The sequence below is a fragment of the Phoca vitulina genome, unplaced genomic scaffold (assembly GCF_004348235.1).
Source record: "Phoca vitulina isolate PV1807 unplaced genomic scaffold, GSC_HSeal_1.0 scaffold59, whole genome shotgun sequence".
In the NCBI taxonomy this organism is placed as follows: domain Eukaryota; kingdom Metazoa; phylum Chordata; class Mammalia; order Carnivora; family Phocidae; genus Phoca; species Phoca vitulina.
The window spans coordinates 9,490,885-9,504,873 of NW_022589762.1; the positions used below are offsets into that span (position 1 = coordinate 9,490,885).

Consider the following 13,989-nt stretch of genomic DNA (forward strand, 5'->3'; position numbering starts at 1 on the left):
ACATGTTTTAGAGTTGCGGTCAGTTTGTCAATAAACATTGACTCAAATACTGTAGATCTAATATTTTTTAATCCGCTTAGAATATGGTTAGACATGCTTTCCTCAGGGAGCTGCGGAAACTTTATAGTTTGAGTCTCAAAGATGATCTCCAGTGTCCTATCCACTGGTAAATTTAATTGATCATCTAATACTGCAATAGCAAATCCTTGTGACAGAACCTAACTTCTTGGAGTCAGTTTCATTGTAAAACGCTCTTACAGTTGTGTCCCTTAGGGCCACTTCATTTGGGATCTAACAAGTAGAGGAGAAGGAACAGGTCCATGTTTGGAATGAATTCTGGATTAACTGGATGGATTTAGAGAGCTGTATCCTGATTCGCTTTAGAAGGTTGCATTGAACATTATTTCAAGGGGTGGACATGTACACTGTCAATTATGGAAACACTTTTTTTTCAGATTTCTGTTCTTTATAGGTCTCTTCCTCAAAAGTGCCAAACAGTTCAAAATCTCACTGTTATCATATACTGTTCATAATGATGTTCTTGTCTAGAATGTCTCCCTAAGTAATTTATTTCCTAACACAAATGAATTATACTTTGGGTTTTGACATAGTCAAAATTGTATATTAACAAGCATTATAAATCATCATGAAAACAGAAATTGAAATGTTATTTTGGTCACTATAGTATGTACTCGAATTTATATAATTCAAATTGGCATTGAATGATCAGAGTAAGTAGATATCTGTTTTTCAGAAATTTTATTATAAGCCTCCAGTATTATTATTTATTTGATCTCCATAGAAGATGTGGCATGTTTTAAAAAAAGTGAACACTCATATTTATCTGAATAAACATTTCTCTTTTGTTGAAAAAACACTTATTTTCCATTAAATAATGGAAAACTTAATTACATATTTCCTACAGCTTGTATGTGAGCAATAGAAAGGAGACATAGAAGGAAAATAGAGAAGTAATGAGAAAAAATGGGAAGAACATTGGAATGGCGGGAAGGGTTTAGATCCCTTCCCAAGATCCTTTGGTTATGAGATTCTGATATCAGAGTCAAGAGAATGGACTTAGGTCAATGTTCTGCCACAATCCAGTTGTGTAATAATATGAAAAATCATAGACTATGAAATATTTACAGGATTTTAGAGATCTTTTACTAAAACTTTTCTAGAGGTGAGCTAAGGCATAGAGGGGATCAATGAAGGCCACACATATATGCCAGGACTGGAAACCATTCCTCTCAGCTGCTCTGGGCTTCTTTCCATAGAACATCTTAAAATGATACATATTTTCCCTATGTATTTGTTTCCTCATTCATTTAATGAGTAGATTAGACATGAACTTCTGTAAGATTCACAATAGTTTTAGAATTCTCAGTATTGGTTCACTTTGTGCTATTAAATATACATTAGGCCAGTTTAACTGTATATATAGTTAAAATTGCAGAGACCTATAATGGAAAGTAAAGAAATTGAGAAGAGATGTATAGTCAAGAGTCAGAACATACTTTATTTCTGACAGGTTTTAATTCTTTTTGGCAGATCCATCGATTTTCTGTGTCACAGTCCTCAGAAATCATTGTTGTTGGTGAGATGGAAACACAGCTCTTTTCTTGAGTATAACCAGCAATTTGTAATCTGTGGAGCAAAAGAAAAAACTCCCTTAGTGTTTGTGATTTCCTCACATAATTAATTCTCTTCATCTAGCCAGTGTCTCCTACAACTTTCAGGAAACAATGGGATGCTAAATTATTAAGTATAGCGTAAGTACACTGTCAAACATAAAATGGTATAAACACTTAAAAAAAGATTTTTATTTATTTACTTATTTATTTATTTATTTTTAAATTTTATTTTATTATGTTATGTTACTTAGTTTTATTTAGAGCACAACTAGGGGGAGGAGCAGAGGGAGAGGGAGAGCGAGACTCCCAAGTAAACTCTGTGCTGAGTGTGAGCCAGATGTGAGCCTCGACTCTGGGCTGGACACGGGGCCCGATCCCACGACCCTGAGATCTGAGCCACCTAAGCACCCTGGAATAGCTATATAAATCTCTGGAACTCGCCAGTTCATCTTCACTGGAAAAGCATCCTCTAACAAGAAGCTTCCTAATAACATATGCAAAGAAGACAAGCTTTGGAAACTGGGATTCTCTTCTTATTCTTATTCTATCATTGACATATCATGTGAAAAGTTTCTTTACCAAACCTCAATTTTCTTAAATATACAGGATATAACCACTAATATTTGGGGGAGACATTGAGATGGCACATGTGAAAGTATGACAATGCTTAAATGGTATATGTGCTCAGTAAACATTAGGTACACAGTGAGTGATGGGCATACAGGGTCTATAGACTTTGGACACAGCTAGGAAAAGAGGCTTCGTTTGTGTGGTATGTGGTCAGAAGTTTCCTTTTTTTTCCATTCCAAGCAGAGGTTGGTAGGTGTCTGCTTCAATATGCCATTAATTCCAACAAGTGTGAGGCTTGTGGCTCACGGCGGGTGAGGGTAGGAGTAGAATCAACAATGGAATAGGCAACATTAGGGCCAGGTGCCGGGATGGGGTGAGTTCAAGACTCATGTGTTTCAAACCAAGTGGAGCGGTGGTGGTGGACAGGGTTCTGTCACAGCTTTTCTTTGTTACTTCATTGCATTTCTTCATGCAGCCCCTTGGGCCTGAGCAGCCAATCTGATTCCTCCCTAGTGTCTGACGCTTTTGTCAAATTATGAACTTCTCTCAACTAGGCTATTGCCGAAGTCTGCCTTTTTTTTACCTCTTTACCCTTTTGATCCCTTCTTCAGCTTTCAAGATAACTTTTTTAATGCTCAGATGGCCAGGTCAATGATTGTCTTTCCAAAAGGCCCTCAATCTCAGCCTGGTTCTCTAAACTTATCTCATTTAATCCCTAAACAGTCCTGAGAGAAAAATTATTATCACCCTCTATTTTTCTCCTTACCAGCAAGCCAGGCTGACAGTTAAAATGAAAGCAGAATCTGATACCCTTTCTACTATAACCCGACACCTTCCAGGGTTATCTGATCACTGCCATCTTAATCAAAGCATCATTTTTATCCCAGAGTAAAATGGAATGTTCAGCTGAATTTAATCCACCCACTTTACCTATATTTCTGCTCACAGACACTTCAGTGTTTTCCAATTTTATTATGAACCTCAGTAAAATAAGTATACACACATACTAAATTGAATCAACCAAAATTAACCTTTATTATGCATGAAAAAATAAAAATAAGTCAATATCAAATTTTCATTTATATATAAATAAAATATAGAAAATAATACCCAGAAAGCATATAAAAAATGAGGATAGATTTGTGTGTGTGTGTCTGTGCTGTGTGTGTGTGATATATGTGTAGAGTACGTGTGGTGTATATGTGTGTTGTGTATGTGTAGTGAGTATGTTTTGTGTGTGGTGTGTGTGGTGTATGTGGGTATTGTTTTTGGTGTGTTTTGCTGTGTGTGTTTGTGTTTGTGGTGTACATGTGGTGTGAGGATAGATTTTATTTAACAGAAGGAGTATGCTTGCCTTTTCATAAGTTTATTCTACTCCAGAACACTTATTTTATTTATTTATTCATTTATTTATTTTAGATTTATTTATTTCAGAGAGACTGAGAGAGAGCACACGGGGAGAGGCAGGAGGAGATAGAATCCCAAGCAGACTCCATGCTGAATGGGGAGCCCAACATGAGGCTCGATCCCCAGGACCCTGAGATCATGACCTGAGCTGAAACCAACAGCCAGATGCTTAACCAACTACGCTTCCCAGAACACTTATTTTAAAATAATCTTTTAAAGAATCACATTTTAAAAAATAGTTTAGAACATGGGTCAAACAATGTGAAAATTTGCTAATTAAGCCAGCTTTTTTTCAATGTTTAATACTTTTCCATAACTATCACTATAGCTTAGATAAACTTGAACAAGCTCCTGTGTTTTAAATTTCATGTTTTTTCCTCATGTTTTTTGAAGGATAAAAAAAATTTTAACTGTAATTTATACAGATTTGATTGACTCATTCACAGACTAAAAAAATGCAACATAATATCATCTCTTCTGAAAAATCTATTGAAAAGTTCTTTACAGAAACATTATTGAATTCCTACATGCTTTTGCTTCTGAGGGAAAAAAACTCTTCCTTTGTTGTACAATTAACCATCAATTCTGTTAAAATATGTAATTTACCTGTGCAGCATCAACCCTCCTATTACACTGCTAGTTATCTTGACCATCTTACACAAGAAACTATAATGAGACACCCAAGAGAAAATAGCAATTAGATCCTTTGTGGCCTATGCCATATTAATCCCATTCCCTGAAATAACTGTCTCCTTTATACCACTGGTTAAAATATACGGCTAACCCTCAAACAACATTTGTTTGAACTACACAGGTTCACTTCTATGCATTTTTTTCTTTTTCGATAAATACAGTAAAGTAAATGTATTTTCTGTTTTTATAATTTCTTAATAACATTTTCTTTTCTCTAGCTTATTGTAAGAATACAGTATAGAATACGTATAACATATAAAATATATGTTAATCAATGAGGCTTTTCGTGTGTCTGGGTTCTGCATGCTGATATTTACTTTTTTTTTTTCCTCTTATATTTACTGTTCCAGTGCTGATTGTGACCCCCCAAGGTATATTGTCCCACAATTTGAAAAACACTACTTAAAAACTTTTGCATGATAAAAACCTCCAGCTAGAGATTGCTTAATTTTATATGCCCCTCCCCCAAAAAGTTAGTCTGCTCCTTTCTCCTCTAAAACCCCCTTGCAGATAAAAATATATATTGCTATAATGGGCTGATGTCTTTTCACATACGGAACTTTTCAACCAACCAACTTCAACATCATTCATCTTAGTCTATTCCGAACCTCTTGAAAATTTCTAAACTAAATTAAAACCACAAACCTCAATCTTCCATAACAGTGTTACTATCCTGAAATATTAACCTGATTTGGGAGTGAATATTCAAATTAGCTGATCTAATACTCACACATTTGAATTTAAAAATGAACCATTTATCCATTTCCATTTCTTCTCTGATAATGTTAAATTTAGTCCAATCCAAAACAGCATTCCCTTTTCATTTATCCGCATTCGTATGAGTTTCTATCAATAAAATGAAAGAAATGACTGAATATTGAATCTGCATTATCTATTCATGGTTTGCATTTTTCTACTCATTCTCTAAAACAGAGTTCAAGTCTCACCTAGTCTATGATGCCTTTCCTAACTCCCCATCAGAGTTAATTATTCCTTCTTTGTGATATTATTGTCCTATATTTATATCCATATTGCTGCATGCCTCAAATTCTATTCAATTATTTGCCTACACCTGGGTGTAGTCTCTCAGACTGTGAGCTTCTTGAAGTGAAATTTGCTACTTCTATCTGCATAGAACCTTTGGGCTAAAGCCCAAAGATCTTGGTATGGTTAGAAAAAAGTGCTAAGTTTTATTATTAAGGTATCTTATTTAATTATTTACCAATTCTTCCTGATCTCGAATAAGCAGCAAACTGGATTCTTTTGTGGAACAGTCAGTCAGACTATCTTTCCAAGTGTTGGAAGCACGAGAAAGAAACAAGCATTTTTCTGGGAGTGTATGCCAACCTTCTGGGCACTTTAACAGATCTGGTTTCTCTGAAGTAAACAGAAAGAAGAAATAAATAAGTGTTATATTTCTATTCTGTCTCCACCCACCACAACTAATCACACATGCACAGGTCATTATAAATGCACAGAAGTCTCTGATTATCACTGTGAGAACAAATGAATTTATTATAGTTTTGAGGTTTTTGAGACTTACTGTTCATTCTGGTATCAAGAATTGGAAATTCATGACCAGTTATATCGAGCATAAATGGAATCATAGAATATTAGAATAGGGAAAGACCATCAACATCATTTAAGCAGCCACATCCTACTTTTTAAGGCACTGACAGAATAATTTAAGTCCACACAATCAGATGGTGGTAGAGTCAAAACTATTCCTGAGTTTCCTTAAACTCATCACTAGTGCTGACTCCACTATACGTCCAATATGTAGTTATCTAAAAAATGTTTACTTTAAACAACATGTAAACTGCAAGGCAGATAATAATTGATTTCACTAAATTAATGACAAATTCTATGGAAAATTTCTAATTGTCAAATTATCTATTTGCTAACTTAAGGCAATCTATTAGATAACATTTTCCAGAAGGATTTTCCAGGTTTCCTAAAATTTCTGTTCTGTAAGAATGTGCACAATCCATGATCACATTCTGCTACAGTCATTCAACAATAGTGTCTTTATTAACTCACACTACCTACTGGAGCAAGATTGATGTCTTAAGATTAATGGACAAAAGTTAACTCTTTGACATACTCATTAAGATCATCAAATATTTTGCGTGAGTGCATAGTTAACTTTTTAACATGGTATTTGGCTATTAATTATTGAATATTCTAACAGCAACTTCCCATGAGGCAACGTGAACTGGTGATTAAGATCATAGACTTAATCTATGATGCAATTTCTGGCCACAGGTGTAATTTCCGTTGTCACCTCTTACTAGGTGTATGGCCCTAAGTGAGTTGTTTTTCCTTTCCATTCCTTAGTTTTGTCAAACATAAAATCAGAAAGATAATGCCGTCTTAACTTATGGGGTGTTAGGAGCTTTTACTACTGTAACATATAGTATCTGTCAAATATGGGCTATTATTTTTAGGAAGTTCAAGCTACCAAATTACCTGTTGTTTCATTCCTGTTCTCTTGAACATCCACTCGGCTTTCTTCTATTAATGAGTTTCGTCTTAAGAAAGTCACTAGCAAGTAAGGAGAAACCATTAAGAAGATTAAATGCTGAATGTGGTGAAATGGATGTGTTATATTGATCACTTCAGGAGACTGTATTATCTCAACAAGGCTGAATGTGGACAGAAGATAAAGTGATAGTAATGTAGCAAAGAGTCTAGTTAGAACACAGCATACATACACAAACAAGAAAACACACGGAACGGTGAACTCACACAGACACTGACTTACCTGTTGTCTACTCTTAAGTTGTTTATACTCCTGACCAAGCTTTTTCATCTTCAAAATAAATCTAATTATGTCTACCCCATGGGAGAGGTTGCCTAGTGCAATCTGGAATTTAGTAGGCACTTAAAAAACTGTAAATAAGGGAAATTTTTATTTTTCTTTGTCACTGTCATGTTTTTATTATAACTGTGATCATTTTTAGGTTCTGGGAGCACATCTGAAATACCCCATGAAGACGATCAGAACAATTAGGAAGAGAAATGTGAAAGGCTGAAGTTTGCAGAGTAGATTTGGGCCGAGCATTGTGAAAAGCATTGTTTTGTAATTGTTTTTATTTTATTGGTCTTTCACTAAGTTTGAGGTGGCCAAATGATGTTGATACTCTAATATTTGTGATAGAAATAATATAAGTATTCTGAAGCAAATAATCTTGAATTACTTACCTGAAACACTCAATCCAATCACAGTCAAAGTAAGAAGAATAATCACAATACAACCAAGTTTCAGAGCAAACTGATGCCAAGGTGAACCTTGACAGACATCTGAGAAGTTAAGAAAATACATTCAGTTAACCCAGTTGAGTTCATCTGGTACAAAAAGCAAGGGTGTTTTGGATCACGTATAGACAGATTCAGGATGGGAGCTGGGGGCAGGAAAGAACAATCAGCCATATTAGGGACCCACGAGGTGGATTCTCAGCCAGATTCAGCTGAGAGTTTGCTCACTGATAAAACAGAAATATTTATGCTTGTCTTATGTACAAATGATCGGTATAATAATCAAATGGGATAGATATGAAAAGTTTTGAAAATTGCCAAGTGCTGTGCGAAAATGAAACAAATACCATATTATAGGGAATAAGTGAAAGAATTTTGTCTAAAAAAAGATGGCCATTGCCCAGTCAAGGTATTTTAGAAAGAGCTCTATTGAGGCTCTATTTTGTGCTAAGCACCATTTTAGGTTTCGGTTATATACAACAATTCTATTCTTGGACATGGATTCCTCTACTTTATTGTCATCTAAAACAATTATCTCCAACTTGAGTCAGATGTATGGCATTCAAGAAAGAGTGTTTTGTGAAGCTGCATATTATTTTCAGTATTTCAATGAATGTAACATAGCATGAACTGATGTCTACAACATTGCATAGTCTAACAAAATATCAAATACATTTGTATTTCTCTGTAGTCATATCATTTACAATATATGGTATATCTCATGTTCATCAGAAATTGTGATTGTATTAATTAATGAAATGGGAGGCTTAATTAATTAATGAAATGTATTTTGGTTCCCAACGTCTTTATTTGTTTTATTTTTTTAAAGATTTTATTTATTTATTTGACAGAAAGAGAGAGAGCACAAGCAGGGGGAGCGGCAGGCAGAGGGAGAAGCAGGCTCCCTGATGGGGGCTTGATCCCAGGACCCTGGGATCATGACCTGAGCCAAAGGCAGATGCTTAACCGACTGAGCCACCTAGGCGTCCTGGTTCTAGACATCTTTAAAAATTTGGATTTCATAGGGAAAACTAATGAGAGTAATTTTCTAATAAAAAAATTTGTCCCACGATTCTTTCAGGTCTTGACTCAAATGTCATCTTGCCGTCAGGTTCTGTAGATATTCCATTTGATACTCTCCCTCCCCCAAAGCTAAATTCTACTTCTATTGTTTATTTTTCTCAATTGCACTTAATATCATGTGATCTTTTTTACATATACTTAGTTCTTTGTTTATCTGTGTCTGTAGTAGTGTAATATAAACGTAATAAAGGAAAAGATTTTTTTTCTCTATTTTGTTGACTGTTGTCATCTCAGCACTGATGGCCTAGCACACAGAAGGTGCTTATTTTTGAATGAATGAATAACCTCTGGAGGCATTTTGCCAACACCTTACTTACTTTTCTAAGGGACCAAAACCCTTGGCTGTAACAAAATAGGTCAACGCTCACATCTCTGCCTGGTTTTACTGACTCTTTTGGTTTTCTCACTCTTTTATGGTAACCACAGCCTGAAAAACTTAGCCAAAAGCTCAGGAGTGGTTTCACAATAATTGTAATATCAGGCAAAAAAAAGGAAACATATAACACATTTTGTTGACTTTATTCTACTTTTTTTCAGATTCACTTTTAGGATGATATTTTGCAGGATAAAAATATAATCAGACTAGACAAATTTTCTGGACCCATTGATTTGCGGTCATAGAGAGTAGATTTTGAGGAAAATCTCCCTGCCTTTTTTTTTCTTCCCTTTTTCTGACTTCCCCTTTCAACACCATCTTCCTTTCTCTCCACTTTTGCTAGATCTGAATAGGGTCAGAGAAGTCTTACTCTTTCCCATAAAAAAATATCTGTGGCTAGACCAAACCCCAACTGTAGTTACCAAAATCCTCCAATTCTCCTTAATCCCCATATGAAAAGTATAGTGAAACTTATTTGGTAACCCTAAACCTTTTTTCCCAATTTGGAACATTGATAATTTAATAGTTTCAAACCTATCCCAAGTCATTCTAAAAGAATATAGTCCACATGCTTAGCACAACATGAAACAAATATCAGGTTAGATAAAAATCCCAATATCACATTTGGTTAGATTTCAGAAAGTCATGATAATTTCATACGTATTTTCTGCCTAGTTCCTGGTCTTTTTTCACCCATGTCCAGGTCGTGGCATCCCTCATATATTACTTCATATTACACTTCCCTATTTTTTTTTTTGTTGTTGTTCACTGACACAGAAAAGTGCTGATTCCAACAAGTGTCAAATAGGTTCGTTCGTTTATGATATTCTCCAGTGTCTCAAGGATTATGTCCTAAACTGTGATACTTTTCAAGTATCAAGTGTCAAAGTTAGAAACCATCACATTGTAATTATATTGAAGTCTTCAATCTTGAATATGATTTTCTTCCAGAAATTTTTCCCCCCTTCTCTTCGGAGAGTGAAGGATGTTAATCATTAAGCTTATACTTTGCATTGTGAAAAAAATACTATAGAAGTGAATTCACTGGAACTTAATCTTAGTATTTTGTGAGGGGATTTGGAATAAGGTAGGTTACCATTACAGCAAGGTAGCAATGTGTCTCTAAAAAATATTGCTTTGTTCATATGTGTAAAATGTTTCTTCCTGGTTTTTAACCAAGGCTCAGTAGTAGAAGTGATGTTCACTTTTCACACTAATATCTTTTTTTAAAAAAGATTTTATTTATTTATTTGACAGAGAGAGTGAGAGAGCACAAGCAGGGGGAGTGGGAGAAGCAGGCTCCCCACTGAGCAGGGAGCCCGAGGCGGGGCTTGATCCCTGGGCCTAACTGAGTGAGCCACCCAGGTGCCCCAGTAAATTTATAATCTGTGCATCCTTAAGCTGATGGTGGGAAAAACAGAAGGGGCTGCTGTTTTTAGAAACATATGAAAAATACATTGTTAAAATGTCTGTGCTACCCAGAGCAATCTAACAGCAATCAGACAACAACAACAAAAATAAAATGTATTCAAATTGGCAAAGAAGAAGTCAAACTCTCTCTCTTCACAGATGACATGATACTTTATGTGGAACATCCAAAAGACTCCACCCCCAAATTACTAGACTCATCCAGCAATTCAGTAATGTGGCAGGATACAAAATCGATGCACAGAAGTCAGTTGCTTTCTTATACACTAACAATGCAACTGTAGAAAGAGAAATTGGAGAAACAATTCCATTTACAATAGCAGAAAAAACCGTAAGATACCTGGGAATAAACCTAACCAAAGAGGTAAAAAGAATCTATACTCTAGGAACTACAGAACACTCATGAAAGAAATTGAAGAAAACACAAAAAGATGGAAAAATATTCCATGCTCACGGATCAGAAGAATAAACATTGTTAAAATGTCTATGCTGCCCAGAGCCATCTATACCTTCAACGCCATCCTGATCAAAATTCCAATGACATTTTTCAAAGTGCTGGAACAAACAATCCTAAAATTTGTATGGAATCAGAAAAGACCTCAAATCGCCAAGGAAATGCTGAAAAAGAAAAACAAAGCTGGGGACATCATGTTGCCCGATTTCAAGCTATATTACAAAGCAGTGATCACCAAGACAGCATGGTACTGGCACAAAAACAGACATATAGACCAATGGAACAGAATAGAGAACCCAGATATGGACCCTCAACTCTATGGTCAAATAATCTTCGACAAAGCAGGAAAGAATAGCCAATGGAAAAAAGACAGTCTCTTCAATAAATGGTGCTGGGAAAATTGGACAGCTATATACAGAAGAATGAAACTCAACCATTCTCTAGCACCATACACAAAGATAAACTCAAAATGGATGAAAGACCTCAATGTGAGACAGGAATCCATCCAAATCCTAGAGGAGAACATAGGCAGTAACCTCTTTGACATCAGCCACAGCAACTTCTTTCAAGATACATCTCCAAAGGCAAGTGAAACAAAAGCAAAAATGAACTTTTGGGACTTCATCAAGATAAAAAGCTTCTGCACTGCAAAGGAAACAGTCAACAAAACAAAGAGGCAACCCACAGAATGGGAGAAGATATTTGCAAATGACACTACAGATAAAGGGCTGGTATCCAAGATCTATAAAGAACTTCTCAAACTCAACACCCAAAAAACAAAGAATCAAGTCAAAAAGTGGGCAGAAGACATGACATGAATAGACAGTTCTCCAAAGAAGACATACAAATGGCTAACAGACACATGAAAAAATGTTCATCATCATTAGCCATCAGGGAAATTCAAATCAAAACCACACTGAGATACCACCTTACACCAGTTAGAATGGCAAAAATGGACAGGGAAAGAAACAACAAATGTTGGAGAGGTTGTGGAGAAAGGGGCACCGTCTTACATTGTTGGTGGGAATGCAAGTTGGTACAGCCACTTTGGAAAACAGTGTGGAGGTGCCTCAGAAAATTAAAAACAGAGCTACCTTATGACCCAGCAATTGAACTACTGGGTATTTACCCCAAAGACATAGATGTAGTGAAAAGAAGAGCCATATGTACCCCAATGTTCATTGCAGCAATGTCCACAATAGCCAAACTGTGCAAAGAGCCGAGGTGCCCTTCAACAGATGAATGGATCAAGAAGATGTGGTCCATATATACAATGGAATATTACTCAGCCATCAGAAAGGATGAATACCCAACTTTTACATCAACATGGATGGGACTGGAGGAGATTATGCTAAGTGGAACAAGTCAAGCAGAGAAAGTCAATTATCATATGGTTTCACTTATTTGTGGTATGTGAGGAATAGCATGGAGGACATTAGGAGAAGGAAGGGAAAAATGAAGGGGGGGGAAATCGGAGGGAAAGATGAACCATGAGAGACTATGGACTCTGAGAAACAAACTGAGGGTTTTAGAGGGGAGGGGGGTGGGAGGGGTAGGTTAGTCCAGTGATGGGTATTAAGGAGGGCATGTACTGCATGGAGCACTGCGTGTTATAAGAAAACAATGAATGGTGGATCAGTACATCAAAAACTAATGATGTATTGTATGGTGACTAACATAACATAATAAAAGAAAATTAAAAAAATTAAAAAATAAAAATAAAAGGCAAAAAAAAGAAACATGAAAAATATAGGTTCATATATTATAAAAATATATCCAGCATTTTTTTTTTAAGATTTTATTTATTTATTTGAGAGAGAGAGAATGAGAGAGAGTGAGAACATGAGAGGGGGGAGGGTCAGAGGGAGAAGCAGACTCCCTGCTGAGCAGGGAGCCCGATGTGGGACTCGATCCAGGGACTCCAGGATCATGACCTGAGCCGAAGGCAGTTGCTTAACCAACTGAGCCACCCAGGCGCCCTATATCCAGCATTCTTGATGATAATATTCTGAATTTAAAAATTTCTAAGTTATTTCTTTTTATTTTCTTTTGTGATTGTATTAATTAATGAAATGGGAGGCTTAATTAATTAATTAATGAAATGTATTTTGGTTCTCGACATCTTTATTTGTTTTATTTTTTTAAAGATTTTATTTATTTATTTGACAGAGAGAGAGCACAAGCAGGGGGAGCAGCAGGATCCCTGATGTGGGGCTCGATCCCAGGACCTTGGGATCATGACCTGAGCCGAAGGCAGACACTTAACTGAGCCACCCAGGTGCCCCTACACTAATATCCTGATAAAAAACGAAATCTACAAGGCGCGTGCTTTTCTTGGCAGTTATTGTTACCTACAGACAAACTCTGCTGCACCACTGCAACAGTAATATAGAATTGCTGCTCATCCTCAGAGCAGTGATTTAAAACCATAAATATGAGAGGAAATTCTAACTCTGGAAGATAAACAAATGCCAAAAGGAAAATTAAAGGTACTTACCTTGAGGAAGTGATGGGGGTGATGAACTTGCAAAGCAAGAACCCCTGGATAAGTTTAAGTCAGCATATACCACTTGTCTATCCATTGTAAGCAGGGGAATATGGCACTTAACTTGTGTGTAAGGACAGACTCCAAGTTCTGTGAGTCAAGATCAGCAAAAGGAAGTGCCCAGTCTGAAATGCTTTGTTGTTTCTCTTGTAACCCCTCCCACTCACACTTTTAGCTGTGGGTTTCCTCTGTAAATTAGGGAGACAATTCACTTATTGGGTGTCTAATATGCTTGGATATGTAATATCTACTTTGCTTAATTAACTGGTCTGTTTGACAAAATTTCGGGACGATTTTGTCGTTGTCCTTCTAACCATCCCTTTTGAGTATCTTTCTCAGGGTCAGGACCAGCATGAGGCAAATGAGACACTCATCTAGGGTGGACATTTCAGGAACTCTCCAAAAAGACTCAGTAATCGAGAGAAATAATAGTTAATAAAATGTTGCAAAAAATAAACATTTATGCAAAAAATGGCAGGATGCCTTTTAAAAGCTCTAAATTCTTCCTGAAATATTTGTGTTCCAAATAAAGCTGCAAAAT

The 13,989-nt window shown here is 36.0% G+C and overlaps 1 protein-coding gene across 1 annotated transcript; it reads right to left on the minus strand.

The window, feature by feature from the left end:
• Positions 1-1,499: 1,499 nt before the first annotated feature.
• On the minus strand, positions 1,500-13,485 carry KLRB1 (killer cell lectin like receptor B1). The gene is made up of 6 exons (XM_032390761.1): positions 13,401-13,485; positions 7,509-7,607; positions 6,774-6,848; positions 5,527-5,681; positions 5,035-5,150; positions 1,500-1,647 (listed from the first exon to the last, which is right to left on the minus strand). The coding sequence occupies exons 1-6, from the start codon at positions 13,483-13,485 to the stop codon at positions 1,500-1,502; spliced, it is 678 nt and encodes a 225-aa protein (XP_032246652.1).
• Positions 13,486-13,989: the final 504 nt, after the last annotated feature.

Excerpts from the sequence above, each read along its gene's own strand:
- KLRB1 (XM_032390761.1), bottom strand. The coding sequence starts at position 13,485 with ATGGATAGACAAGTGGTATATGCTGACTTAAACTTATCCAGGGGTTCT. Across the intron at positions 7,608-13,400 it reads ACCCCCATCACTTCCTCAAG|ATGTCTGTCAAGGTTCACCT; the intron begins GTAAGTACCTTT and ends TTAACTTCTCAG. Across the intron at positions 6,849-7,508 it reads GATTGGATTGAGTGTTTCAG|TGACTTTCTTAAGACGAAAC; the intron begins GTAAGTAATTCA and ends CTTACTTGCTAG.